Source organism: Momordica charantia (assembly GCF_013281855.1).
Source record: "Momordica charantia cultivar OHB3-1 chromosome 8 unlocalized genomic scaffold, Mcharantia_2.0 BLBB01000008.1, whole genome shotgun sequence".
In the NCBI taxonomy this organism is placed as follows: Eukaryota; Viridiplantae; Streptophyta; class Magnoliopsida; order Cucurbitales; family Cucurbitaceae; genus Momordica; species Momordica charantia.
Window position 1 is genome coordinate 1,277,968 of NW_028275166.1, and position 25,060 is coordinate 1,303,027.

Consider the following 25,060-nt stretch of genomic DNA (forward strand, 5'->3'; position numbering starts at 1 on the left):
CTTCATAACTTTTATCAATAAAATCCCGACTTACAAAAATATTAAGTTAAATTAAATTTAGTCTGAAAACTATGATGATTAAGTTCATTTAGTCTCTAAACTTAGAAAATAAAAATAAAAAAATCCTAAATTTTCAATTTTAATACAGTAATAAACAACATGACCTTTACCAAAAAAAAAAAAGTGTGTGAACCATTTTCCCAGACATTCTCGTTCAGACACCAATCAATATCACATCCATAAAAGTTTTCTTTCAGACTAAAAGCTAAAAGAAAAGATTAGAGTTATGTTGGCAAGATAACGAAAGGCTATTTTATACTGAGCTTCTCTTGGAGACAATCCTGAGATCCAGAAACTCTATTTTTCAAACTCCTAACACACGAGTAAAGCTATGAATTCAATGTAACCGAAAAAAAAAAAAAAAAAAAAGGAGAAAACAAATCACAAATAAAAATGCATAAAATCTTGTTGTGTATGTATGCCTTACAACTTCTCAAGTTATCTATGAACATATGAGACCACACAAGTCATTTATCCTCGACTGGGAGATATCGGTGAAAGGGAATACCTTGAAGTTGCCATTAGACAAGCATGTCAATGTCAGTTCTTGATTGCTCACCATTGTCTGCATTTAAATGTAATTGGATTTGAGAAATAGATATTGGAAGAAGAAGAATCTGGCAATGCAATTATGCAGCTACCAGATTGCATAGATTTAATGGACATACCAAGTATTATTGAACATGCTCATTTTGTTTTTTCAAGCATGCTGTTTTAAACACAGGATTTTACACTATCAATATCAAACGAATAAAGAGTCTAAGAGGAACTGATTGTTCTACTCAGAAACATAAATAGAGAAACTTTTGACAATAAGAACCATTAACTTTTTACCTTGCTCTCTCTCTGATATGGGAAACTCTACAATATTTAAAAGCTAGGTAAGTGGTCACTGTAGTTCTATTTCATGACACGAAAGACTTCTTATCTACAGCATGTTTCTTTGACCGTACCGTTGGACCAATTATTGGTGGTTGGTTACTTTATTGTGAGATGACTAACAATAAAGAACAGCAATACAGCATTTTCTTTGTGGGGCTTATAGATAATATTGCAGTTGCAACAGAGGATATGTTGATCAATCTTTTCTGTTTTTGACTAGTTTCCGAGTGTAAACATAAATTAGAAATGATATAGAATGCATACCGCACAAGAAAATGCCACATCCTTGCAGTGCCATTTCTTGAATGGAACACAGTCGATATAACGACACCATATGCAATACTGGTTCAAGTCAAATTCAAAAATAACTCCAACTAGACATCCGGAAAATCTGCATATGGGGAAAGCTGCATGAGTTAGATTTCAAATAAAGCCAAAATGACAACAAAAATTAAGATCCCCGACCCCCACAGAGTCTCATAAACTATAGAGTATTGTTAAGTTTCAGAGAACTCACAAAACAGCAAAGAGAAAAAGGGATACACTTCTCAGGATCGGTTTGTCCAGCTTCTGTTTCATCTTCAATTTCAAAGAGTTTTTGAAACTATAGCTCAAAGAGTATCCTTTAGTTTGAGCTTTTTCTTCTCTATGCTGCAGAGTGAACAAAATCATGAAACCGAGAAGGAATCCCGACACCAAGCCTCCAACATTTGCAAAATTGTCTATATAAGGTAGCAGACCAAGTCCGAAATTGATAGTGAAGACAACAAGAACTGATCCCAGAGCTAAAACCTGTGATAAAATAAAGTCGAGTGAGCTACTCTACAATCAGATTATCTAGAAAGGACAAACGTAAGAGTGGGAAACAGTGTGAGTGAAATACTCTATCAGTGTAGAGTTTCCAGTTCCTTATTATTCCAGAAAGCACAGCTCCAAGCAAACCAAATAGAGCTCCAGATGAACCAACGGACGGGCTATTTTGAACAAAAAGTGCAGCCACCAAGGTGCCAGTGAAAGCAGAGAGTAGATATATAATCCCGGTCCTTACTGCTCAAAAGGAGGAAGGATAAAATGCTAAAAACATTGTCCAAGTCCAACAAATTGTAACTTCGCCGTAATATAATACTATGCATGAAAAACACACAAGAAACAGATAAATATGAGGAAAGCCTACCTGGCCCGTACTCATGTTCTAATTGAATCCCTACAAAGATTACACTGCTAAGGTTGATCACAAGGTGGATGAGTCCAGCATGCATACAAGGAAATGTAAACAGACGCCAAATTTGTCGATATTCGGTCAAACTCTTTCGCCGAAGACCTCCCATCTTCTCTAGCCTGTAGCAGGATAAGGGAAAATTGTAGCCATTAAACTAGTAAACAGCTAAAGGGATTTTCGTTCCTTAAACTAAAGCTTTTCCGCTTAAATTGACATGTGAATGCTTATCCCAGTTGGATGATGTCCTAACATCTCAGAAGAAAGCAGCCTTTCGTTTTTAACAAGCGTCAATTCTGAAAGAGTATGATATACTTATCTATTGATTTCCAGGCACATTAGCACTTTCATTCACTCATTTCATTCTCACAAAATATGATGAATATGACATAAACATTGAAACTCTGAAAGGCAACTTGTTCCTGGGATGGACGTTTCACGATTTGTTATGTTCTTAGAAAATCACTAGGCATTGAGATTGATCAAAAACTTCGATTGAAAACAAACAAATTGCCTGATTTTAAGTTGGACAAGTTTATTTAAAAAGAATTTTCAGGAGCCGCAGAGGCAAATAACCTACTTCCATGAAGGCAGAAACTAGCAGCCTTACAAGAATCGTGGAAGTTTCCAGAGTCAACAAGTCCGATTCCTTATCAAGCACCATAAGAGCAGATGTTACCGAGATTAAACTCCAGAAACATTGATCCTCAGGAGGAAAACCGAAACTAACTTTATTCTCCTCAAAATTTTCCTAGTAGCCTATCCCAGGAGGAGCAATCGAAACGATACTTATAGCATTTACGATGTATCAAATCCGAAATCTTAGGGCAATACTTATCGAACTCCAGCCAAAAAATCAAATATAAATTCTGAAAACGGAGAGGATATGGCATTGACAAGAAAAAGACAAGCTCACGTCGAAGCGGAAGGGCCAAGAAGAGGATTCTCCGGGAGCGGCTGAAACGAGAGCCTTCCTAGAACTCCGAATGCGCATTCTTCGTGAGAGTTTGACCAGCAGTCATTAACCAGCATCATGGCGACGAAAGCCACAATGTGGAGAAGCACGAAGACGGAGACGACACAGGTATCACCTCTTGGCCTCCGAGAGCTCGATTTGAAGAACGAAATCTTCAATTCTTCCGAATTTTCTGTAAACTCAGTAGCGAACGGCGGCGGCGGTGGCGGCGGTGGCGGCGGGGGCTTAATTGCGATCTGCATCTTGAGCTCGGAACCGCCCGATGCCATTGCCGCCGTCTGTTTTCGAGTTGCTGGTGAGCAACTTTGAGGAGCGTGATTTTGAGGGAACCGATTCTGGCTTGCATTTACAGTTGCAGAATATTATAAGTCGGGGCAAAGAAGAAAATCAGTTGAGATTGGCGGGAAGTCTGTTTTGCTCAAACTAACACACTCAAATATTATTGAAAAAGGGATATTATTAATAAATTATACTACTTTATGAATTCTCTAAAAAATAATATGATTAATCTGATCTATTTACAACTTCAGGTCTAAAATTAAATTACATTTTGGATCATCTCAAGTTTTTTTAAAAAAAAAATTCATCCATTTTGCTCATAAATTTTCAGAATTATATCTATTTTAATTAATCAAATTTTAAATGAATAGACAAAAGGTCACTTCGGAGATAGTGATAGACAATGTTGAGTTATAGAATAGTAGCAATGACCATTAATGTTATTTTTTCTTTAAAAAATATATATGGAGATTAAAATAGATATTTTAAAAATTAAAAAGCTCAAATAGAAAAAAAAAACTTTGAAAAACAAAGTTCTTAAAGAATAAATATACAATAAAACTGTTTTTTAGGAAAATTTTATAAATACAAGGATGACAAGGACTCCATTCAAACTCCTTGTGATATTTGCCAACTCATTTGGCCAAAATATATCACTTTTAAAATTGAAGGATCAAATAATAACTAAATTTAAATCTAGGGACTAAAAGTGACGGTTTTTTAAATTTATGGACCATGTTGAAATCAAGGTTTTAAGAAAAATATATTTCGACCTTAAATTTATATAAACACAAAAAAAAAAAAGTCATCCTTGATGGTAAAACAATACTTCCGTAAGGTTCATCTCATGTAACCCACTTACAAGTACTTCCCAAGAAGTTGATGATTTTCTGAATGGGTTTTTTCTTGAAGAGGGAAATCAAATAAAGATAGCAAGTGACTGCTGGTAAATAAGAAGGTTGTAAATCAACCCTTGAGCCCAATTTTGCCCTTTTTTCACGTGTATAAAACAGAAATGATATGGAGAGAGTGAGTTCTTCTTCTTCAGTGCTCTCCTAAGAATGGCAAAGGATCAAAAACCTAGTTGAAAAGAAAGTCTAAGCGATACATTTACATCATGGTGCCGTATTAAGACGATAAATCCATTGCAGCGAGATGAACTTGGAACGTTGCATAATTAGTGTTCGTCTACTTGAGCAGCAGTTGCACGTTGCTCTGTCGGTTTCTCGGAGTTGATTGTGGGGGAATTCTTCCTACCAGGACCTCTGGATACTTTTACTCTTGCTGGTCTTAGAAGTCGCTCTCCAAGCAGAAACCCGCGTTGTAATTCTTGAATGATGATTCCTTCCTTGATCTCCAATGACTCCTCTCGTGCTATGGCTTCATGTAACTACAACCAAAGAAATATTTTACCCTCATACAAAGAAGTGAAGGATATTCGCATCTACATCCTACCATAGCCATCAGTAAAGATAATAAACATTATCATTTTCCACCCACTAATGCACTCTTGAGTATTTAATCTTAGATAGGTAGTCGCCATAGGTAGTCGCCATGATTACAATCCATTCCCTCTCAATAGTAAATCCTTTACTTTCGCAACTAGATCAATTTAAGGTGGTTCTGAGTTCTGATACAGTTGAAGTGAATTATTTGTGCAGAACTCTAAGTATAAACAATGGGAAAATAAATACTTTTTCTGTTTTAATCCTCCCAGTAGCAGTAAGATAAATTAGTGAGCAAGAAACACATGCATCAAAGAGTAAACTTTCGAACATTGAACTGAATCCCATTTTAGTCAAAAATATTTAACTTACAGAGGGATCAAATGGCCTTCCCACAGTGGCTACAGAGGAGACCTGCCAGCTCCTCAAGGTCTCCACGAATTGTTTGTATATACCCTGGTAGCTTACATCAATCTTCTTCTCCTTGTCAGTTTGAGGAATAATTTGTTGCCTGGCTTTCTCAAAATTGTCAATCATTGGTAATAGACTCTCAATAACTTGCTTTTGGGCATTATTCTTCACGGTATGTCTTTCTTTTTCTGATCTTTTCCTGAAGTTATCAAAATCAGCTTGTAAGCGTATATATTTCTCTTTTCCAGACGTTATCTCCGCAGATATACTGGACACTTTCTGGAACAATCCATTCTTCTCCCTCTCTATTATTTTTAGTCTAGCCTCAACTTCAGAAACAGTCTTTTGGTCTCCATCAAGAAAAGCTTCTCTGTATACATTAATGAGGGTCTGCAGACTAGATTCATGAAGCTGATCTCCTGCCTTTTCCACAGCTTTTCCATCATCCTCTTCTTTATGTACCTTTTTTTATATGAGGGGGAACCAACAACTACATTGAATATGCGAATAAAGAAAAACATAAAGTAGCTAACTTCGTCAACCAGCAATTAATCGAGTATCTAAAAAAGATCTTTAAGTACATCATAAAATGAAGAATCCAATACACACAAAATTTTCAATTAGATCAGAGTGCTGAGTCCTTTAATCATTGAGTTGTATCTTATAAGCCTAACAAGAAAATGAAGGCTATTCATACCATGAATGGAATAAAGTAATGAGAATCCTCCAAAAACTTCCACAGACACTTACTATTTCCATTTGTCCATTGCTTTCTTGATTCTTGAGATACGCTTTTTTCAAATAATTATACCAAGCTACACTTGCTCTCTCATTTCACTTACAGAGTACAAGAAAAATGGAAACATTAAATCTTATGGGTGAGTATTCAGCCAACATTGTCGCCAAAGAAACGTACCAATTTTTTTTTTTTAATATCAGTGAGTGTCCAGACTAACTTTCGCGCACCTCAACAAATTTCAATGAAACACATATGATATTAAATGCTAGGTAGGTGGCCATCGTCTACAAATATAACGAATATTGAAAACTGACACCATAACCAACTTAGCCCTCCAGCTTATTCTTTCTTGGTAAAATGCAAAACTCTTGCTTTTACCTCAAAATCCAGATTGTAGTCAGAGCATCAGACCTCTCCATCCAACACAGAGAAATAGAAATTGAAGTTCAAACGATGCATTTAAGAATCAGGACACAATATTGGCGAAACATTCAGCAATTCAAATACAATACGGCAAATAATCGATGTGACAGAAAGGAAAAAAAAAGTAAGCACTAAAAAGTGATAAAAACAAGAGCAGTAAGCAACGGAAGCAACAGATAAAAGAAGAGTTTAACGTACATTGGCAACAGAGTCTTGAGCAGAAAGACACGATATGAATGAACGTCTGACTGCAGAAGAACAGGAGGGAGAGAAACTTAATAATGGTTTACAGAGACGAGGGCTACGGCGAGGATTATGAAGAAGACAGAGAGGTTGCTGAATCGGGGATGTGGATTCTAGGGTTTCGGAGGAAGAAGAAATGAAGGAGAATGACGTAGAAGGGCGAGGAGAGAAGAGGGAGTAATTAGAGAGAGCAAAAGCTGCCATTGACAAGAATTACGAGAGAGAAGACGAAGCTGGAATTGTGCAGCTGAGCTTCCTCCTCTTCTTCTTCCTTCTCTCAGTTTCTGGTAATTTCGTTTTGGTTTGGCCCTAAATCCGATTCTGAATTATTGATTGATTTTTTTTTCTTTCAAAAATATTTATTAATTTATGATTGATGAACAAATATCATAACGATTCAAAAAATATGTATCTGTTCAATCAAAACACTTTTAATGAATATTTTTGTCCATTTAAAAAAATTGTATAAAATTTATATTGTTAGATTTTTCAAAGAGTGTTTGATATAGTTTTCCGATACATTGGTCACAAGTTTTATTTTGTTTTGTTTTAATTTTTTTTTAAGAAACATTTTTATAAAACGTTATTTTTATATATGAATTTTTATATATGAGAATACTCAAAAAATTTTTATATATGTGAGATATTTGATTTATTATTTAAATATTTTCATATTTAAATTACATAATAAAACATATTAGTTTGTACGTGTATCTATCACTTGAGTCATTTTATCAATTTCTTTTTTAATTTTATCACGATCAATGGATGATCAGAAGTTTGGAATCCTCGTCCTCCTCACTAAAAAGTGAATTCTGTATTAAAAAATTTAGTAACTTTCATTCCATAATGTAAAATATCCTCCTCACCTTTATTTAATTAAAAAAAAATAACTCTAGACATGACCGAATTGAATTTTAATCAAGAGACAATATGTTAAGCCTTCTTATTGGATAAGATAAGAAGAATATTTAATAACCAAAATATATCAACTTATATAAAACAATATTTCTAAATGTCAGATCACTATTTCTTTATTCAACTTTATTGTTATCTATGCTGGGACTTTATCAAGCAAATTTGGAACTTTAAAACATTAGGAACATATTCTTTGATGGTAAAAATCGAGACATTGAAAAATAGTGCAAATGCTGAATTAAATGCTACCTATATCTCCAACCAAGAGTTGTGCATTCTTACATATTATACTAAAAAAATACTACATTTAATTTGTTTTCCATTATTCAACTAAAATATTTGAGTAAATTAGAATGAACGGTAGTATTCAAAATAAAATAGTATTAAAATCTAATTTCATACACTTACTATATATATAAGGAACATTTTTTTCTATAAAAATATATATAAAGAACATTTAAACCAACATATACACAAACTAATATGAAATAGATGTCTTGCATGAAAGTAGTAATTTGTTTTATAATCTCCACGACCTCGAAGAAGAAAAAATAGACCATAAAAAATTACTATATTACAAAATTGTAAAATATAAATTTAACTATAGAATGTTCAATGTTTTTGTACTAAAAAAAATGTTCAATGTTTTGGATTAACACAACCTAACAAAGATATGCAACTAAATTAAACTAAAAATATATTTTTTACACTTTAATTAGAAAGTATTGAAATATAAGTTTTTAATTTTAAAACGACAAAAACTGTTTATACTGTTTTTTTTTTCACCTTGTACAAATTTAAAAAAGACAAATTATCAAAATAACTAAACTAAAAATCACGACTGTAACACAAATTTCATATACATGGAGGAAAAAAAAAGACACAAAAAGACATCGACACTCTACAAGTTTTTTTTTAAAAAAAAAAGTGTTGAGGGGAAAACACAAACTATCGCACATAAAATTTTCAAATATATCAATTTCTTGTAGTATTAAACAAATACCTACATAAACATAGCTCAACGGTTAAAATAATTTTCTCATTTTCTAAATGGCAGAGGTTCAATTCATCATTCTCACATTTGTCGTACTAAAAAATGAAAGTATTAAACAAATTAAGACCATAGAAAAAAAAGGTAACGTACCAGGGGTTGCAACGAGTCTAGCTAGCACTACGAACCAACATGAACACGGTTCAATAGTTAAGCCACCTGTCCCTCTAATAAAGGGAAGGCCTGCACCTTCTCCGTCATAATAATAATAATAATAATAAAAGCAATCAAAAGAATTAGCTTTTGACAAAAACCATGTCTCAACCATCCACATTAGGAAACAATGAAAATAGTTCAACAATCTCCAAAGGATAACCAACATCCAAAGCAAACTCAGTGACAGAATATCCAAACATCAACAAACATTAAAAAAAAAAAAAGTCTTGTCTTTTGAAGTCAGACTAAACAAACTATTAGCTACGAATGTTCAAATTGTAGTCAGCTTCCTGCCTGGCTCAAGCACCTACAGAAAGGGGAGGAGAACAAAATAGTCAGCAGCCTTTAAGACAAAACTTAAGTAACATCAACAGAGACGTGATATTAAGATATACATTGCTCGCCTACTCATTCGGGTCAAACACGAATTCAAGTTTTCAATATGAATAGACTGCAGAAGATTTTAACTTCATTGTATAGGATTTGAACCTTTTGTAAAATTTTAAACATCATAAAAAAAAAAAATAACAGACTGGAGTACTATATTATAAAGCCAGATAAATCATCAATAGGCAATATAAAGTTCACCAGAACATGCATTATATTCAAATCTAAGCACTCTTGCATATTATATAAGAATAAACCTCTATAAGTTACTAGTTAACAAGACAAAGAACAACTATAATCAGTCATAGATTTGGTAACAGAGAATAATATACGACATCACCACCTACACATTGGCCTAAATGACACCTTCCTATTCATGTGACTTCAAGATTTGAAATAAACACTTCTGTTCACAAATTTTGGTAATCGAAGACTCCGAAATGGATAATTTTGTTTGTTTTTTTTAAGAGACATCAACATTTCATTATCAACATGCCAGAGTATTAAGGATATGAGACATGCGTACCTGTACAGCCACTTCTACGCAAGACACAGATGTAACTACTATATACTATGAAAAAACTTTGATTCCAGAGGCTCCCAGTATAGCACACTACAAGAAAGTTTGTACAATTCAAAGAAGATCAAGTGGACTGATTAGGATTCTTGTCACCATCATTAGTGCTAACACCACTGTTAAGCCCATTTTCGGCAGGCAGATTCGTATAGATGACTTGACCAAACAACTGGAATGAACGTACTCCAGATTTAGTTGAGTTGCAGCACTGATTCTCAGTAGCTTCTGCAGCGAAGGAAAGAACACTAGCCTGACTATCAGGCGATAGGGTATCAGACTGCACACTACCAATAAGGAGGTCAGTAGACACCATCTGCTTCTTGGGCACCACATTCATCTTGCACATGGAATTGTCATCACAGGTTAGTGAAGTAATTTCTTTATATGAATTGGATAACCTAGATTCACAGAATAAATTTTGCCTGGCTCCCTGCATGCCAGCAGGAAAAGAGTTGAAACTCAATAATGATTGGTTGAATTGCTCCACTGTTGATGAATCACCAAATCTCATCATAGGTGAAAACAGCTCTTCTTCACCAGTCAGCTGCCCAGATTTCTGGAGACCTCTAAATTTCTTTGCTTGATGAACTGTAGGTTGTACTGGAGCAGCGGCTGTAGCAAATTCAACTTCCCAAGGGTTCACACCCTTTGCACTCAGCAGAGCATCAGTTTCATCCCATGTAACCTAAGAGAGAAAAAACGCAATTACATTTAAAAAAATATAATAATAAATGTTGGTAAATAGAGGAAGCAATACCCACTACAAAGATTAACTTCCAGAAACCACAAGAAATGTAAATCATTTACCGACCCAAGGAAAAAAATCTAATAAGCCCACCCCCATGTTTAAGGCAACGCCCAGACCAGTCATATGACCAAATCAACAAATCCTAAAATTCAAATTTTGAACTAACAAAGTAGACACCCCATTTGCGTTTTTTAATTGTCCATTCTGCTTGTTATCTGAGTCATCTGACTAACTCAATTGATTAAGAACTGTCGCAACCACCATAATGGTGATATATATCCACATAGAGTGACACATCTAATTCCAAGAGCAGTTTGGCAGATCAATCACAAATGGGGTGATTACATGTTAGCAGTAACTGGAACAAACGCCACATTTTCCAACACCAAATAATCCCAAGGCCAAGACAGCTACATGCATGATTCCATGTTAGACATTGAGGACGAAAATATCCCACTTAAATTACAAATCCAGGGGTTAGTTTTTAAATTAGAAACAAATTACAGACTAATTCTTAAGAAGAAAAGATATAAGGTTTAAAGATGTCAGTATCTTATCCAGAATGAAATTACCTAGAGAGTGAGACTCCACCACTTCTATTGTTTCCTGATTTACTATCACACAGAATTTGGTATAAATCCTAAAAACAAGTTCATAACGTCATAGATCCTATCCAGTGTCTTATCACTAATTGCCACGCTGAGCTTAGAAACAAATGTAAATACAAACAAAACGATCAACAAACACAGACAATCAAATGAAGCAAAATTCAATACATAATCGCAAGTAGATACGATCGCTCCAACACATAAGAAATTAAGAACATAAAAACTGTCTACCTGCAGCATACGCCATGGGGAATTCCTCCAAGGTCCGTGTTCAGGGATAGAAACTGAAGTTACAGTCCCCTGATACCATGTCGTCTTCGACGAATCCTCCGTGTCTACGGCCATTTTCACTCTTAATCCAGACGACCAATAATAACTCAGCGCCTTGTCCACCGTCTCGGCTTTAACTACAAATTCCGACCAACCAGCCCTAGGATAATAAACCACCTCGAATGGCCTAAATTGCGCTGCCAATTCCGCAGCATTGGCAACCGCCTCGGCCGGCAGCTTCCCAATACCATTCCGAGAGAAGACTTCTCTTCCTCCTTCTCCTGAACGGTTCTCCTCCGCACTGTATCTCACTCCACCAATCTGGCTATGCCATCTGCCGCAATCACCGCCTGTATTACCCTTTGTAGCGCGACGAATACCAACGAACATGTCCCCTCTAGAATTCTTCGCGAAAACGACAGAATCTCCCGCAACCAGCTTCTTATTATTCACGAACTTACTCCATCCGGTAGTGAGCAAATGCCGCCTCGGCGTCCCACGGAAAATATGGCGAAAATTCCAAACAACTCCATGAACATCAGTAATCGACAAAGTCTGCACCGGCGGATCCGCCAGGTAATTCAACGGAGGAAAAATAGAGTCGGCACAGAACCGCGGCACAGAGAACCCACCGCCGTTATTAGCATCAGAAGACGTGAGAATCTTAGCAAACGACACAACTCTATCTCCCTCCCCGCCATTATCATCAGAGCCCGCAAGAGGCAGAACAGGCACCTCCCCGCCATGTCCAAAGGGATGAAGATTCAACTTGATGCAGACCTCATCAGTAAGAGGATCCGCATTGAAGTGAGCAGCAGTGACGAGACATTTAGTAGCCGGATTGGAGAGAACAGACCTGGAAAGGCATGGAGCGGAAGAAGACTGCTCCACATGCCCTTGAGTGAAATAGTAAACCTGAGAGCCTACAGTGTGAATTTGGACAGAATTACCCGCAAAAGCACGCCAGAGTTTCGGGTCCATCCTGCCGGAATTGAACCGGCGGCCGATCGGACAGCAGCAGAAGGAATTGTCGTCTTAGGGCAACAAAACAGAGAAAAAAAACAGTGCAAACGAGAGAGAAAAGAAGAACAAGTGAATGATGAGATGAGATGGGATTTTCAGTTAGGGTTTCGATCTAGTAAAGGGGAATTTGGGGTGAGAGATTTCTGTGAAGGAGTGTGACTGTGTGTCTCTCTCTCTCTTCAAAATGTCTGTGATTCTAGAGAGAGAGTGGCGTCTCGGGTCGGAGAAACAGGCCATGGCAGCGCCATAGAGAGAGAGAAGGGAGCAGGATTTCAAGTAACAGAAACCCCGCAAAATCGGGCGGAATTACGGTTTTACCCCGACAACGTAACTGAATCTGATACTCTCAATTGTGATCTCTCGGAACAATATGGTCTATTTCCACTCTCGTGCGGACTCCACCAGATTCTCAGCGGATTTTCGTTTTTGAAAATTTTTAAATCTTTTTTAAATATTAAATATAGATTTTAGATAACAGATTCAGATTGGTTTATAAAAATAACCGAGTATTTGAACTGAATCTGGACTGTACTTTCCAACTGTTAGATATTAATTAATAGATAAAATCTTTGTGTTTCGAAATTAAATTAGTATTTTACTTTGATGGACTTTATTATTGCTTTTAGAAATTAATTAATTATTAAAATATTACAAACTACAAACCAATTTTAAAAATAATACATTATTCCATTCATTGGCAAGAAAAATTCAGTCATCTCTAATTTTTTTCTTTTAATACGTCATTTTTGTCGTCTCATGTTTTCAATTTTATTTCAACCCGAAATAGTAGATCTTTTTTAAACTGTGAAATCACAACGAATAGCAACTTCATTCGAATCTTTTCGTTTTCCATTATTTTTTTTAGAAGGAAAAAAAAAACTACCACTTGAGAAACGATTTTTCTTGCAAATGCTCCCGTAAATCCACCCCACGACTGCAATATTTTTCAAAAAGAAACAAATATTTTTAAAATTAGTGTGCAGTTTATAATATTTTAATAATTAGTCTTATTTTAAAAAAAAAAAAAAAACTCTATCTCGATTGGTGTAGTTTTAGAATATTTTATTTTTATTTTCTTTTCTTTGAAATCTTCGTGCATGATCTTTCGAAATTTTAAAATTCTGTTTTGATTTTGAATGTCGCATTCAAAATTATCTTAGTCTAATTCTTTTTATCAATCAGTCTATATGCAATTTTAATTTATTTTGAAATCTGAAACTTTACACCCTCGTTTATTATTATTATTATTTTTTATATTCGAGGTCTACATGACTTAGAATAAACTTCTAAAATTCATGGTAAGTTATCTTTAATTACAAAGATACTACTAGAATTAAGAGAAAATATAAATATAGAATGCAAATTTTTATTGGCACTGATTTTATTAGTTTGGTAAAATTGAGTTGAATTGAATATAAGTGGTAGTACTAAAGAAAGAGGTCGAGCAAACAAAACTAACCCGCTACATTGACTCGTGGGAAAATAGCTAGTTTTATTAAACAGGTTATTTGAACTTTTAATTCTTGCCTCAATGGCCTAATCCTACATTTTTTTTATATATCATTTATTTATAAATACAAATGATTAAAACGTGTAGAGATATGGAAATACTATAATTTGTAATTTTTTGAAAAGAACTATAATTTGTATTTGAGAAACAACCAATTTGAAGAAGAGTATATTTCCACGTTTGTGATGATGATGTTTCCATCAAATTTTATAAATAGCACCTGATAATTATCTCATTTTACATTTTTTTAGATTTTTCTTTTTTCTTTTTTGTAAATATTTATGAATAAAAAATAATCAAACTCTACCATTTTCTAAAACTATAATCATATTTTGTTACAGTATCATGTATTATGTAATTAAGAGGAAATCATAAAATTCATTCATTCATAGTTGTTCAAGATTGACATCTACCTGGGATCAGAAGTTCAAATTCATTTTTATTTTCTGAATAATTACATATAAAATAAAAATAAAAATATTTTAAAATACAAAGAAAGAGTAAATTAAACTATGTTGAATGGCCACTTAATATTAAAATATATATATGTGAAATAAACACTGACCACTTTATATTAGAATGTATATCGGACTTCCTTTCGAATCATAATTTCACCGTTTAGTAGCTCGACCCAACCCCATACACAAGTTTTTGTTCTTGTTCTTCTGAGTTCAACCATCACAGGAGAGAAGGGTTAAACCGTTATAATTTGTTATAGTTACTTGACCCTATCTATTATAATTTGTTTACCATCTACTTATCTATTTATAAATATAAACTGTTAATATAAATATAAATAGATAAATAAATGACACTTTATTTACGAATTTTTTGCAAATCAAATGTGCTTCTAAAAAGGTGGAAAATGTAGCTAAAAACAATTTGATGAAATGGAGCCCAAGCAAACCAAATCGAAGAATTGAATTTGAAGCATTATGTCATTATGGTCGGCTTTCAGCTCCGATCAAAGTACTTTAAAAAGGCAGAAAAACGCAACTTTGATCAATAACCGAATGTAACTTTAACTTATTCATAGAAATGACATCTCAAAAACACCATATCATAGTAGACGAAAGAAAAAAGGAATGTAAGATCTGAATAGAAAATTCATTCATACAGAAAAGCACAAGGACACTATAACTATTAATGAAAGCAAAACAATATTACGAGTTCAGAGACAGCTGGACGAGGAAATGAAGAGAAGACGACATAAAAAGCACCACAAGAAACAAGACAAGCTGACCTAGTGATTATCCCTTATTCCAAACACCACATAATTTGCTCAGGACTCTGCTAAAACTATGATAGTAGAAATAAGAAAACAAAGCTTACTCTTCTTCTTCTGTCTCCGACTCGGCATTCTGGAGCCATTCAATGAAGGGCTTCACATGCTTCCAGATTTGAGAACTTTTGTTTTCGCCAGCCAGACCCTGTTGGTACCATTCTAATACAAATTCCTCCTCTAGCACATCGCCATCATATAGTGATTTCAGGACAAGGGCAACCTCCTTACCAGCCTCGGGATTAGTATTGAGACACAAAGATTCAATGGCACGTAGAAGAATTATCTGCGACGATCCCTCCTGAGCGGCAGCTGCAGCCAAGAAGCTCTTCTTTTTCAACACCTCCTTTGAAAAGCCTTTCCCAACTCCATCAAATAGACACTCGACTAAGGCATTCACAACCTCTTGGCGAGTTCCAGAAAGAGATTCCAAAAATGATTTAAGCTCAGCTGCGGAGGAACCTTTCTTCAAATAATCTTTGATCTCATGAACTAGCGCTCCATGGGCGGAGATTCCATTTCCATTCTTGTTTCCATTGACCTGTGACTTCTCATTCTCGGTGGACTTCTTTGATGACTTGTTCTCTTCTGTAGTAGAGAGCATGACCATATCAGCAGTGACAGCACTCAACTGCTCCTGAATACGCTGCTTAGCTGCTTCCAAAGATGTGTCTGTTTGCCACTGTACATCATCCTCATCCTCATCGTCATCAGCTGCGTGGTCATTATCACCAGCTTGGCTACGAGTTGGGGAATGATCCTCATCCGAGCCATTGTTCTTCTTCTTGCTGGGCACTTTGGTTACAGCATCCTTTGTATTACCAGCAGTGCTTTTCTTCTTTACTGAATCCTTCTTCAGTTTCTTCTGTTCTTCATCTGCAGCCTCTCCCTCCTTAAGCCGTTCCTTCTCAGCCCTCCTCATTGCTTTCTTGTCTTTTGATCCTTTCTTCTGTTCAGGAGGATTCTTGAGAATAAATGTTGTGAGCTTATCTCTCATGTCAACATCAGATATGAATCCACAGGCAGCACATTTCATAGTGATCATCTGCGTCTTTGTAATGATTATCTCAGTTTCAGGGTTTCCACAACCATAGCATTGAACATATTTCTTGATGAAGTTCTCAAGAAGCCCAGCAAGCTTTGCTGTATCATGAGCGCCATTTACAAGAGAAGTTCCAGTTTTCTCATCAAACTTGGATTGTGCTCCAAGCTCACATCCAAAGTACTTGGTAGTGTAAGAGGCAGGTCTGCCCAAGGCTTTAGCAATTTCAACCATATTAACAACGTTAGTCTTGATGCCATTACCTCTACCTTCAATTTTAGTAACCATCTTAGGCATCTTATACCTATAGAAGGCATCATCACGGTTTGAGGCACCAATATTCTGCAACGCCATGTTGTTAATACACAGAAATACTGCAGTTCTGGTTAGAAAAGATAGATATCAGCAGCAGTATCTTCAATAGGACCTATTGTTCTTTGAGCAGCTGGAAAAGGCCGCATAAAATGGAAACCAAGATCACGTGCTTTTCTATGAACCCCAAGCAACTCAAGATGCATGCAGCCAATAGTCTCGGCACAACTGATCTTTTTCCTAGACGTAGGACAATACTCTCCAAGCAATCCAATTGACGACAAAAAGAGAGAGGCCCGTTCAGACATAAAAGGAGCTTCAAACTTAACGCCCTCCACTTTGAACTACAGAACAGCAGACCTGGTGGCCAACTTCCTGGGATTAGGATTAAATAATTATGCTCAATTACCATATGGCTTAGGTTAAACATAACACTAAAGAATTATTTATTAAAAAAACCAAGAAAATAATTCACCATTGGGAAATAATGATCTAGAACAACAATCATATTCAGAATTAGCAACAACAGAACTTGCACGGGAAAAATCAACGGCACGGCACCTTGTTTTGTGATCTCAATGGACTAATCTTTAATTCCAGCTATGACCAAAGAAAACATAACATTTGCAGTTCTCATTAAGTAGAAAAGAGAAACAGAGAAACAACTCAAATATGTCATGGATAAACACAACCGCACAGTAGATAAAGAGAGTTCTGAGAAAACGAAAGAAAATCTTCAGAATGATACAACGGTAAATGGACGACAACACCTTAAACGTATATACTATCCATTTAGAGCTAGTAATATAAAAGCTAGTAAATAATCAAAAGCTTTTAGAGTGGCGTATGGAAAAAAGAAACACAATACACAATTAAACACAGACGGATACAGCGAAACTCCTCGACCTAATGAATAATCCTAAATGGCAAAAATAATAAAATCGAATTCAAACGTAAGATTCATCATCGTCCTCATCTGCTTTCGAATAAATAACATACGAATCTAAAGCAACCATCATATTTATCATTTCCGATCATTCAAATATTCAATTAAGAAAAATACACGAAACAGACAAGTAATCGAGAAGCAAATCCACAGATCTGAACGACAAAGCAAAGAAATTACAAAATTCCATCAAGAAAAGCGGTATTCCGATCTCCGATCGTGAAGACTTTATTGAATCAAAGACTTCAGGGACGAAGACGTGAAGAAATTGAACTCGATAGCAAAAACAACAAAAAATTAAAAAAAAAAAATCAAATCAAAGCAAAAGTTGAAAATCTAAGGGCGATCAAGAAACGATAACAATGATGAAAACTGAGAAATCCTTGCCTTACAGTGGTGGGTGGTTGTGATGGAAGAAAAACTGATCCTGAAGCCTTGGCTCTTGTTTTCGCGGTGACGAAGAAGCCGATGGGATTTCGATGGGAAGGGGCGCCTTTTATACACGCGCAAAGGAGTGGTAGAAAGAAAACCCTACACGTCACCAATTAGGGCAACTTTCGCAAAACGATTTTAAATATTAAAAATAATTTGCGCTAACCGACCCGAGGGGCAATGAATTGCCCGAAATGTTGGAGGTATTTACGACTTTACCCTGGCCCGGCGCCATTAATATCGTCCTTTTTCGCTATCTATTATTTTGACACGCAGCGAGTCACGACATGAATTTGAAAAATATGGCGTGGTCAAAATGGTAATTGTAGCGCCACCCTGAGGGTATTAGAGGGAAAAAGATGAAATATAGGGCGGGATAGTTGCAAATTTGTTATTGTAAAATGTAAATTGTTGTAAAGGTATGACTTTCAGGAAAGGAAAGAAGCAACAATGCTGGAATCTTCTTCAAACGCTTTTTCGTGGAGGAAAAAATAAGTTTAAAGCTTAAATACTATTTTGGTTGTTCTGCTCCTTTAATTTTTTTTTTTTTTGGGCGTTTTTAATTTCAAAACGTTAAATTTAATTTTATATTTTTAACTTTTTTTCTTTTAGCAAAAATTTGTGTTCATTTTAATTTTTGTATTTTTTTAATACATTAAATGTGAGAATAGGAGATTCGAACTCATGATTTATTGGTCAGATATATATGACACTTATTATGTTGGTAATTGTACTCTATAATTGGTCTATTTTGGTCATTTTTATTTTATTTACTTCAATCATAATTTTAACATTACATTTCGCTTACTGAATTTCTTAGAGTGTACTATATAATTTTTATTGTACATAAATTTTGTGTTGAAATGTTTACCAATATGGATCAAAATGGTTGCTTTTTACATGTAAATGACTAAAATTGACGTTTTGAAAGTACAATAATTAAAATAGACAAATTTTGAAATTATAGAGATCAAAATATGGGTTTTGAAAATATAAAGACAAAAATAGTATTTAAACTTAAATTATATTTTTAATTATTTTTCAACAAACACGTGGTTGTGGGGATTATAATCTCAACCCTTACATTTATGTTCTTTAACAACCTATAAAAAATTTAATGTCCATGTGAATTTTGAAAAAAAAAAATCGATCAAGCTTGTATTATGAGCAAGATGTTGACATTTTCTGTTATTCAATAAATTAGCATGTTAATTGTGATTTTATAGACTTTTGGGGAAAAAAAACACCTTTTTAGTGAAACGTTTTTTCTGTAAGTAGGTTTTTTTTTTTTTAGAATAAACTATAAATTAGTGTTTATAGAAAAAATTCAAGAAATTAGTGTGTTCTTAGAAAAAAGAAAAGGAACAATTAGTGTGTTGCAATGTTTTTAGAATAAGTAGTTTAAATACTTCTTTAAATATTTTTAGAATTTTCGAGATTTTTTTATTGTCTAATAAGTGTATAAAAAAATTGAAAAGTGGTTTCAACAAGTCATCTTAATCATTGCCCTTAAATAATTGCGCAAGTTTTGAAATAAAAATTTTGTCAATGTGCAGAAAATAAATTTGACATTAAATATTTTCTTATTATTTATGGAATATTGAGAATAAGTGCATAACCCTGTAGTAGATGGTGTACGACTTAATTTTAAAAAAGCAGTTTTATAAAATAGAAGCATTATTACACTACACCAAATACACACCCAAATTACAATTTTTTAATGATTTTTAATAAATTATTATCAACATTTTATATAATGTCAAAATTGCCAAAGTTTGGCATTATATAAAGTTTCATCAATACGTATAGGTTTTACAAGATCTCTCAAAGCCAATTAATTATAATGGCTGTGATTAATATGTAATCGAATTAATCATAAATCTTCTTAAAATAAAGCAATAAATCAGAATTTTCTCCGTTCTTTTTCTTTTTGAAGGGAATATCTGGGATTAGTCACTACAATAATCCGCAGTTTGAGTCGTCAAGTAATACTTAAGATCAATGTAATCAATTCGAGTACACTAAAACAAATTAATTGAAATAAATTACGTGTTTTTAAAGAAATAGAAAACAAATTAAGAAAAAATCGGGAAGTACCAATTGACTGTATTGTCAATTTTCCTTCAAGGAGAAACTGCATCCAAAGTGCAAAAAGCTTTCTATCGGAAGAACCGAGAAAAAAGTTTAGATTAGAAAACAAATAATAGCAATAATAAAACTCCCATAATTGCAAGTGAAAACTATTTTATTAACAGATGGTATAAAAATAATATCCTTACATTTTCTTTTCGAAAAATATGTTATAAGAACGGTGAAAAACATATCAGATAAATTAGGAATAAAACAAGTCTAATTTTTAAAAACAATTGTGAAATCATTATCCAAATGGACACAGATCTGACAGCCACAAGCAAAACCAAATCATCTATTCACGAACCATCCACCACAAGAGAGAACAAAAAGAAATAGAATATCAATACAAAGGAGGTTGAGTAAAATGAACTATATGAAAAAGGGGTTCATAAGGCCCAGAGAATAATTGCAAAACTCTCGGTCCCTCTAAAAATCCTATCATTCTCTTTGAAGCCAACGACCTCACAAAATCTCAAAAAAAGCCAGCACTCAAGAGGATCACAAGAGAAGCTCGTTTTGCAAGTGAATTGTTCTTGCAGTGTGAAGATAAGAACCAAGAACACTACAGATACGTCAGTGTAGATTTACATACATATCTAAAAGATTCTGTAGTTAGGAGGAAAAATAAACACTATAGAATAAGAGCCTCCTGCCCAAACATCAAAATTTTCTCAACTCCAATGCCTGCAAATGACTTTTAACAAGGATGGAAAGTATAGTAACCTTGAGATTCTTTTAACATCAATAGCCTTCAAACAGAACTCCTCTAAGCTAACTTCCGTCTGGGCCTTTGGCCTTTGGCTAACGGCTGCTCTACCATGTCCCCTTCAACCCCAGTGAATAGAGGGTCAGGAATGTGACATGTGCCACGGCATCATCGGTGTGGGTCTAGGCAACAATCGCATAAGGCTAACCTTCCTAGCCAGGCGTGGCAAGGTGCCCGCGTTTGATGTTGACAAGGCAGGGGTTCAGATTCAAACCTCTCGACAGGTTCGCACCCCTTCATCAGGCGGGAGGAGCAATAGTAGGATGTCAAGTCAAGCTCATGGTGTGCCTAATGAGAACTCCTTCTAGCTTTCAAACTCTGTAACTGTGAATATAACTTAAATCTCAGATTCCTAAATATAATTTCAGCTATTGAACACTACAAGTGCTTCAGGTTTGAAGTTTCCCATCAAATTCCCGCAAGAGCAACTTAGAATTATCAACAATCCGTTTGCTTTCACAGACTATATAACTACATAATTCATGCCTGGGCGATGGCCTCAGTGATTTTAGCTCAATGAGAGGATTTGTAATGGCATATTTACTACACAACTCCCTCGCTGGCTGAACATGCTTCCACCAAAAATCCGATAGAGCCATTTTCAGTACCTTCCAATATTCTACATCTCGATACAATCTAAATAGACTGCTACCTTTAGGAGTCCAAACATAAAAGTCCATCCAATCTCTATCCATTATTTCCATCAAACCTTGAGCTTGTGGAATAGAGTAAAGAGGAACTCGTGACCATGGTGAAGCCTTTCTCATATCACCATCAAAAAAGGGACACTTAATCTCCAAAACTCCTCTTGAAGGCAATCCATAGACAATCTTGTCTATTGCACCATCAGGTGAAGCGGCTAACCAATCATCTTCAGAGTTCGCTTTACCATAGACTTGAAATTCAGGAAACAAGACAGTGTTTCCTGTTATAAGTTTATATCTTTCAAGTGCCTCTACTTCTTTGCTGTTGCTCCAGCCAGTGGCTAGGTTACCACAAAACTGCTCAGTCGCTCCAAGCTTCTCTAACCACAGTTCTGCCCTCCGACGAGGCCAAAACCCTATAGCCCCAGCAAAAGTACTAGCGGTCAACTTATGCGTTTTGAGTTCTTTCCAATTTTTGAACCAATGCTGAAAGCTACTGGACTGAAGAACAGAATGATACTTAGCCATTTCAAATCTCAAAGATTGAGAATTCAAATTACATCCAGGCCGATTCCCAGCAAACGTGTTTCTGCAAGGGGACACTAATGATTTCTGACTGCTGAAGTTTCTACAATTATTCAAACTTCTACCAAGTAGGCCATAGTTAGCTTTTTATGGAAGTGAGAAGCGAGATCTTCATTGCCTAAACAGAATAAACAAACAATTACAAAACATCCTCTTTAAACATATTAAATCACCGGTGAATCTATAAACTTATTTGACTCATCCAAAAACTTAAGCTCTCAGTTGGACTCTCCCTGTTGAACTGAAAATTTGCACAAAGACCCAACTAGTACAAATCAATATTAAATGGAGAAGAAATTATCATACATCGTTCAAATAAAGAACTTTCAACTTGATACCATTTTAAACATGTTAAATCAAATCAACCTTAAGCGGATTAGTTAGAGTAAATTTAACCATTTATACATATCTAAACAACATCCATTAAAATGGGAAAATGCATCTATCCATTGTTGCATCAAACAGGTCCGGATTAAACTGAAATCTAAGGACATACCTGCAACTGCTGGACTGGCCGACAGAACGGAGAGGGGTGCTGAGGGATATTTGAGAGAGAAGGAGGAAGGTTAAGAAGAACAGAGGGAAAGGCTGTGGGCCAAGAAATGAGACAACATTTAAAAGGAAATTAATATATATTTATATATGTGTGTGAAAGTGGGCTGGGCTGCGGATTTGTGGAGCATGGGGACTGGGCCAAGATGTCCCACTTCAAATTTGTTGAATTAAAATAAAAAAATAAAAATTTTACTATGCCAATATGTTTTTTTTCTCTCTAGTTTATTTCTTTTTTTTTCAAATTAAATGTTGATATATAATCATTAATTATTGGCTATGGAATGGAAGTTCAAACACTATCTTAATTAGTTGAGCTAGGTTTAGTTGACAATTTAGCCTATTTATTTTGCCACTTTAAATATGTCCATGAACTTTGAAATAAACTTCTATATGGTGATTGTCTTTAAATGATGATGTTACATCATGCTTATTTGACAAGTATAAACTAATTTAACATGATAATAGTAGATAGTTAAATAAAATAAAATACTTTATCAAGAAACGAGAAACAATGATGAAAACAGAGAAAATTCTTGCCTTATAGTGATGGGTGGTTGTGATGGAGAAAAACTGATCCTGAAGCTTTGGCGTTTTCGCGGTGACAAAGAAGCCGACGGGATTTCGATGGGAAGAAGGGGCGCCTTTTATACATGCGCAGAGGAATGGTAGAAAGAAAACCCTACGCGTAAAACAATTTTAGATATTAAAAATAAAAATATACCAAATCATGAAGACTCTGCTGTTAAATCATCAATAAACCTAAAAACATAAAATCTTTAAGCAGCAGGGAAGCCTGCATAGATATTTGAATGAACTTCAACTGTGGCTAGTGAAATTCCATTTCTAACGACACTTCAGTTACAACACAGGGAGACGTTCCAGAAACTCCAAGCATACTACATATAACCAGAGACTAGGGAATCCAAATTTTCCGTTGCCTGGATTTCAATCAAGAGAAAATGGTAAAATGCGCTCACTGCAACCACGTGCCAACAAAAGACCAAACTCAAAGCACCCAAAACCGAAAATTTAGAATCCATTTCCCCGTTCTTTTGTCAAAAAAACCCAACAAATATAATTAATTATAATCACAAATCGTACCCAATCACAACAGATTAAAACCTTAACCGAGGCCATTTCCAGGAAGAAAAGAAGAACCAAGTGTAACTGGTACCCAAAAATCAAGCTCATGTCGAATAACCCCCTCTTGGCGCTAATCAAATGAATCAGAATTCCAACGAATAGCAACTAAAAAGACGGAATTAAAACAGGATAAAACAAGATGGAGCTGCAAACATGGGGAAACCAAATTTAGAACAGAAAAAACATAAATTGGTACCTGGGAAATGGAAATGTTGCTCAGCATATGAAAGATTGGAGGAAGAAGAGGGAGTGGAGCTAGGGTTTCAGACAAGCCTCTGTTGATATTCTGCATTTCCAGATTTTTTTTTCCCTTCTAATACGCTTAACAATTTGTGTGCGGTTCGTGTTCCGCACGTGAACCCTATCAAAGACGCTGACCGCCGCACGTGATGGTAGTTAGGGTTTAGGGTGGAAGTCAAAGCAGCCCCATTAGAAAAATTATAGGTTAAATAAGGATAAAAACTTGGAAACAAATATATATTTTTTTTTTAAAACACTAAAATCGTGTAATCATGTTTCATGAAATCACTGAATTTTTGTTTTGACATCCTTAAATCCATAAATCTCTAATTTGAAAACCTAAAATCGTTATATAACTATATACCACCAAAAATTATATTATATAACTTAAATATTTGAGTGTATATCACTAAAAGCTATATATTATATAATCTTTTGGAGTAGCATATGTTATCATTTTGTAAATTATGGGATAACAATATTTTACCATGGTAGTTGGAATATATTCTATATCATGATAGTAAAAAATATATATTATATAACCATTTAAATTAATACATGTTTTATCATGAAAAAAAGAGCCATAAAAAAAACTCATGAGAGAGGAGTTTTTTTAATTTTGATTACAAAAGTAAAATTTTGATATTAGTTGCGATGTGAGAAAAATATGAAATTTTTTAGGTTGGATTGAGAGAAAAATATTTGAAATACAAACGTGGAAAAAATTTGATAAAAATCAAATTTGATCGTTTAAGTAAAAAAACAAATTTAATCAAATAAAATAATAATTGGGGGCAATCTTTGGATGAATGAAAATTAAAATTTAAAAATTAAGTTATTTATTAAATATTTGTTCTAAAATTATCCATTAAAATTTTTTTTCTTTCTTTTTTTTTTAAGCTCGATGATCAATCATCGACTTTTTTTAGTATGTGAGATTGGAGTTCGAATCAACAACTTTTGGTTATAGATATAAGTCTCTATCAATATATGTGTTGGCGATCAAATCATCAACTTTGAAATAGAAAAAGTTATTTTATATATTGAGTTATATTTGG

General features: G+C 34.6%; 5 protein-coding genes and 1 non-coding gene across 10 annotated transcripts; all 6 read right to left on the minus strand.

The window, feature by feature from the left end:
* Nucleotides 1-129: 129 nt before the first annotated feature.
* Nucleotides 130-3,530, minus strand: KOM (Rhomboid-related intramembrane serine protease family protein). Its single transcript, XM_022276404.2, has 6 exons — nt 3,075-3,530; nt 2,117-2,280; nt 1,826-1,989; nt 1,460-1,734; nt 1,207-1,333; nt 130-625 (listed from the first exon to the last, which is right to left on the minus strand). Exons 1-6 carry the CDS (start codon nt 3,401-3,403, stop codon nt 503-505), a joined length of 1,182 nt encoding a protein of 393 aa, XP_022132096.1. The 5' UTR covers nt 3,404-3,530; the 3' UTR covers nt 130-502.
* Nucleotides 3,531-4,360: 830 nt separating this feature from the next.
* On the minus strand, nt 4,361-7,014 carry LOC111004544 (Co-chaperone GrpE family protein). The gene is made up of 3 exons (XM_022275582.2): nt 6,630-7,014; nt 5,231-5,731; nt 4,361-4,803 (listed from the first exon to the last, which is right to left on the minus strand). Exons 1-3 carry the CDS (start codon nt 6,876-6,878, stop codon nt 4,591-4,593), a joined length of 963 nt encoding a protein of 320 aa, XP_022131274.1. The 5' UTR covers nt 6,879-7,014; the 3' UTR covers nt 4,361-4,590.
* A 1,870-nt stretch (nt 7,015-8,884) lies between these two features.
* On the minus strand, nt 8,885-12,711 carry ARF17 (auxin response factor 17). Of its 2 annotated transcripts, XR_015792911.1 has the most exons (3): nt 11,351-12,710; nt 9,713-10,448; nt 8,885-9,106 (listed from the first exon to the last, which is right to left on the minus strand). XR_015792911.1 is itself a non-coding variant. In XM_088127796.1 (2 exons), the coding sequence occupies exons 1-2, from the start codon at nt 12,368-12,370 to the stop codon at nt 9,831-9,833; spliced, it is 1,638 nt and encodes a 545-aa protein (XP_087983922.1). In that variant the 5' UTR covers nt 12,371-12,711; the 3' UTR covers nt 9,756-9,830. The 2 variants fall into 2 exon arrangements, 1 of the variants encoding a protein (XP_087983922.1); XM_088127796.1 differs by lacking the exon at nt 8,885-9,106 and having other exon boundaries at nt 9,756-10,448; nt 11,351-12,711.
* A 2,299-nt stretch (nt 12,712-15,010) lies between these two features.
* On the minus strand, nt 15,011-16,748 carry LOC148209369 (eukaryotic translation initiation factor 5-like). Its single transcript, XM_088127745.1, has one exon. It carries the CDS (start codon nt 16,598-16,600, stop codon nt 15,251-15,253), a length of 1,350 nt encoding a protein of 449 aa, XP_087983871.1. The 5' UTR covers nt 16,601-16,748; the 3' UTR covers nt 15,011-15,250.
* Nucleotides 16,749-16,789: 41 nt separating this feature from the next.
* On the minus strand, nt 16,790-18,051 carry LOC111004721 (uncharacterized). Of its 2 annotated transcripts, none has more exons than XR_015792889.1 (3): nt 17,892-18,051; nt 17,034-17,158; nt 16,790-16,933 (listed from the first exon to the last, which is right to left on the minus strand). It is a non-coding gene; the product is annotated as an uncharacterized LOC111004721 (transcript). The 2 variants fall into 2 exon arrangements; XR_015792890.1 differs by having other exon boundaries at nt 16,809-16,918.
* A 2,283-nt stretch (nt 18,052-20,334) lies between these two features.
* On the minus strand, nt 20,335-24,102 carry LOC111005048 (Restriction endonuclease, type II-like superfamily protein). 3 transcript variants are annotated; one of them, XM_088128308.1, is made up of 4 exons: nt 23,959-24,102; nt 23,157-23,298; nt 22,561-22,599; nt 20,335-22,182 (listed from the first exon to the last, which is right to left on the minus strand). In XM_088128308.1, exon 4 carries the CDS (start codon nt 22,005-22,007, stop codon nt 21,225-21,227), a length of 783 nt encoding a protein of 260 aa, XP_087984434.1. In that variant the 5' UTR covers nt 22,008-22,182; nt 22,561-22,599; nt 23,157-23,298; nt 23,959-24,102; the 3' UTR covers nt 20,335-21,224. The 3 variants fall into 3 exon arrangements, with proteins under 3 accessions (XP_087984434.1, XP_022132090.2, XP_087984433.1); XM_022276398.2 differs by having other exon boundaries at nt 22,561-22,652; XM_088128307.1 differs by lacking the exon at nt 22,561-22,599.
* Between the last annotated feature and the right edge of the window lie 958 nt (nt 24,103-25,060).